This window comes from Quercus robur, chromosome 2, assembly GCF_932294415.1.
Source record: "Quercus robur chromosome 2, dhQueRobu3.1, whole genome shotgun sequence".
Classification (NCBI taxonomy): Eukaryota; Viridiplantae; Streptophyta; class Magnoliopsida; order Fagales; family Fagaceae; genus Quercus; species Quercus robur.
The window spans coordinates 73717608-73721195 of record NC_065535.1 but is presented as its reverse complement, the minus strand read 5'-3'; the positions used below and the strand labels follow the sequence as shown (position 1 = coordinate 73721195).

Below are 3588 nucleotides of genomic sequence, written 5' to 3'. Positions count from 1 at the left end.
TTGCCTCTCCTTTCAAGCTCTCATCAAGCTACCAAGTACAATTGCAATTGCAACACACAATCACAGAATGATCTTTTCAGACTTTTCTCAATTTCAATCTCAATTTCTATACACACACAAAAAAAAAAAAAAAAAAAAAAAAAAAAAAAGTCTACCTCTTTTATTTTTTAATAATATTTTTTAACATAAATTGGTTTTCTTTTTTCTTTTCATTTTTTATTCCATGTGGCAGTACAAGCATCATATGGTGTGGTATGATTTTTATCTTTATTTTTACTTTAATCACGTTAGCATATTTTATCCATCACTTAACGACAATCATTATTATTACACAATACCATAATTTTATGGGCTAAATTGATGCAATTAAAACGTTAAAGACTAAATTGACATACAGTGTAAAGTTTAGAAGCTAAACAAAAAGGGCTTCTGCATCATAGTATATTTTGGCATATATATTATATTGGCACAATTAATTGCTTCAGGAAGTAGAGTAAAGGACACTGGAAAACAATTTATAAGGAAAAAAATAGTAAATGGGAATGCATGTTTTACTATTAATTAGTAGGCACCAAGCATACAAGACTTGGCCTAACACCATAAGCACAAATTTATTTCTTCAGGAAGTAGTAAAAAGATTGAAAGAACATTGGAAAACAAATTATTTTCACACCTTTGCGATACAGACAATATTAATATAACTAGCAAGTGATATAGGCTAAAGGCTGTTAATTTTAAGGGCACTTGTATCTTTGGCCGTGAGCGGTCGTCTCATTGTAGCACTCGCCACATTTTTCCCTGTTACCATATGTTCCTGGAGGAACACACTTGCAGCGGGCACAACATGCCGTGCATGCTCTCATGCACATTCTCTTACTTTTAGCTAAGCGGCATCTCTGAAAACATAAGGGGGTGCAATCTGTCCACCAAATCAACATTAACATGGTTAGCAGAAGAACACCATCAAAAACAAGTATATAAATATCAAAAGTCTTATGTTCAGTTTTGGTATAATCGGGAAATGATAAATTATTGCTTATCTCAAAAGTTTAAGTTGTAGAATTGAGCTTAAAACACCTGTTATTTTTACTATGATAAATAATCACTTGTTGTAAAAGTTTAAACTAAGAGGAATTGTTGTATTCAACCAATAACCATTATTCTAACAAGGGATATATGATATGTACCCTCTTTTGACTTCACTGAGGGCGATGGTGCATAAGTGGGTGGCTCATGAACTGATGGCACGGGAGCGTGTGCCTTTGGTGGAGGTGCATGATGATAAGTGGGTGGCTTTGGTGCATGAGCTGGTGCATGAGATGGTGATGCATGAGCTGGTGCCTTCGCTGGAGGAGCATGATGAGATGGTGAGGGTACGGGGGCGTGCGCCTTTGGCGGAGGCGCATGATAATAAGTGGGTGACTGTGGTGCATAAGCTGGTGGTGCGTGAGCTGGTGCATGAGATGGTGGTGCATGAGCTGGTGCCTTCGCTGGAGGAGCATGATGAGATGGTGCATGAGATGGTTGGGGCACGGGGGCGTGTGCCTTTGGCGGAGGCGCGTGATAATAAGTAGGTGGCTTTGCTGGAGGAGCAAGAGTTGGTGCCTTCACGGGCGGTGGATTAGCTGGTGAATGAGCCGGAACCTTAGCAGGAGCGTGTGCTGGGACTTCGACATAAGCAGCCTATATCAATTGGAAAGTCCATTCATTAGTTGTTGTTTTTTATTGCAAGAACCAGCTTGTACATTTGGAACTCCTACTCAACCAAACTAACTAGTAAATTAATATATAGTAGTTAGAAAAGGGGAAGGATAGGAACTGTTGAGATAATACAAAAATTGGATGATAGAAAATCAAAATACGTGTTTTTTTTTTATTATGTGTGTTTGGTAGAAAGAAAATGATAAAGAGTAAATTACTACTATATTCTTATTATTAAAAGTAGAAAAATGAAAAAATAGAGATAGTTATGTATTTTTCCTCACAATCTCATTTCCTCTCTTTTTCTCTCCCATTTTTTGTTCTCCATTTTCCATCCTCTTATAGTCTTACTTTTTCACTCTAACCAAATATAGTGTAGGACTACAAGAAACCGAGTAGGAATGTAAATCTAGGTACCCAAACCAAATATATGAGTTTGCACCCAACCGAACTAATAAAAAGTTTTTTTTTTTTTTAAGTGTAAAAATTGGCTTAACAAATATTACTTGGTCATTAGATGAAACCTACAAAAAAAAGACAAGAGTTTCTACAATTAAGAAGACAACCAACAAAAGGAAGCAGAGAGAGAAGTAGAGAGAGAGAGAGAGAGAGAGAGAGAGACATACTATTGAAGTAACCACAAGAAAAGTGGTGAGCAAAAAGAGCGTAGCTTTGAAAGCCATCATAGAAAAAGACCAGAAATAAGCGAAGAGTTGGTCCAAGTTAAGTCACTATGTTGACTTAAGGTATGCAGCATCATCTGTGGCCTGTGGTATAAATACTAGGTCTCAAGCTTGGAGAGAGAAAAATATCTAAAGCTGGCCTTTTACTCCACCAAAACTGTGCATCATACCTTCCCCAGTTCATTAGGCACAAGTTATGACTTGATGTCCAGAAAATTTTTATTTTTCCCTCCTTATTTTTAGGTAGAAGACATGGCCTAAGTTCCAGCACGATTTAAGCAATGGAAAATGCTAGCAAGTGCCCTAAGGGCACTCGTTAAAAATCTAGTTAAATAAAGTTTTTATAGGAAAAAAAAATAATTAATGTTTTGACAGCTTTTTTCATTTCCCATAAAAATAATGTCAAAATATTCCTAAAATGGATTGTTAACAAGTGCCGGACACTCGTTAGCATAACTCTTAAACAATTGAGATTAAGGTTACACTCAACATTTTCAAAAAAAAAATTCTTTTAATTTTGTAAAGAACTCCCCAATTTCATTAGGGCAACATAAATGATTATCTTGACCCATATCGAGGAGGCCATGTGTATGAACCTTGGCGGTCAAGTTAATTAAACAAGAGTCTTTTGGTATTAGCACTGAAATTGCAAATAGCCAGTTGGTAATAATGTTTCTAAATGGTTGTCCCAAATATCTAACCAAAAATAAACATGTAACCGGGTTTGATTAGAATTAATTACGAGTTTTAAAAGATGTGGTGGAGCCTTGGAGGACTACCCTCATTGATGCACAATGTGAATCAAAGTTTTGACTTTGGGGTCACAGAAAGATCATAAAATATGAGATATTGCGCCATCTCTTAAGTCTACCAAGATGCATAGCCATAGGCCATAGAGTAACATGAGCTTCTAAATTTTTTAAACTAAGGTCACTAGGTACGAAAGTGCCATTCAATTATTGCAGATAAGCACTCTTACGTGTATTTAGGCATTGGAAAAACTAGGATTACCACTGGCCAAGAGTCCTCATCACCAAGATGTTTTTATCAATGCCAGTGCCAACTGGGCTTCTTAAGTTCTTGTATTCCTTGGCAGTGATGCCACATGCCATGCCATTAATTGAGCATTAATTAGTGATCAGCCCAGTACTACATGGGTTAGGTTCACTCAAACTAGAAAGATCCATTATTACTGTGTGATCTT

At 36.5% G+C, this 3588-nt stretch overlaps 1 protein-coding gene across 2 annotated transcripts; it reads right to left on the bottom strand.

Annotated features, from left to right (window-relative positions):
• Positions 1-533: 533 nt before the first annotated feature.
• Positions 534-2493, bottom strand: LOC126714966 (gibberellin-regulated protein 14-like). Of its 2 annotated transcripts, XM_050415389.1 has the most exons (4): positions 2328-2493; positions 1486-1683; positions 1188-1341; positions 534-919 (listed from the first exon to the last, which is right to left on the bottom strand). In XM_050415389.1, exons 1-4 carry the CDS (start codon positions 2385-2387, stop codon positions 735-737), a joined length of 597 nt encoding a protein of 198 aa, XP_050271346.1. In that variant the 5' UTR covers positions 2388-2493; the 3' UTR covers positions 534-734. The 2 variants fall into 2 exon arrangements, with proteins under 2 accessions (XP_050271346.1, XP_050271345.1); XM_050415388.1 differs by having other exon boundaries at positions 1188-1683.
• Between the last annotated feature and the right edge of the window lie 1095 nt (positions 2494-3588).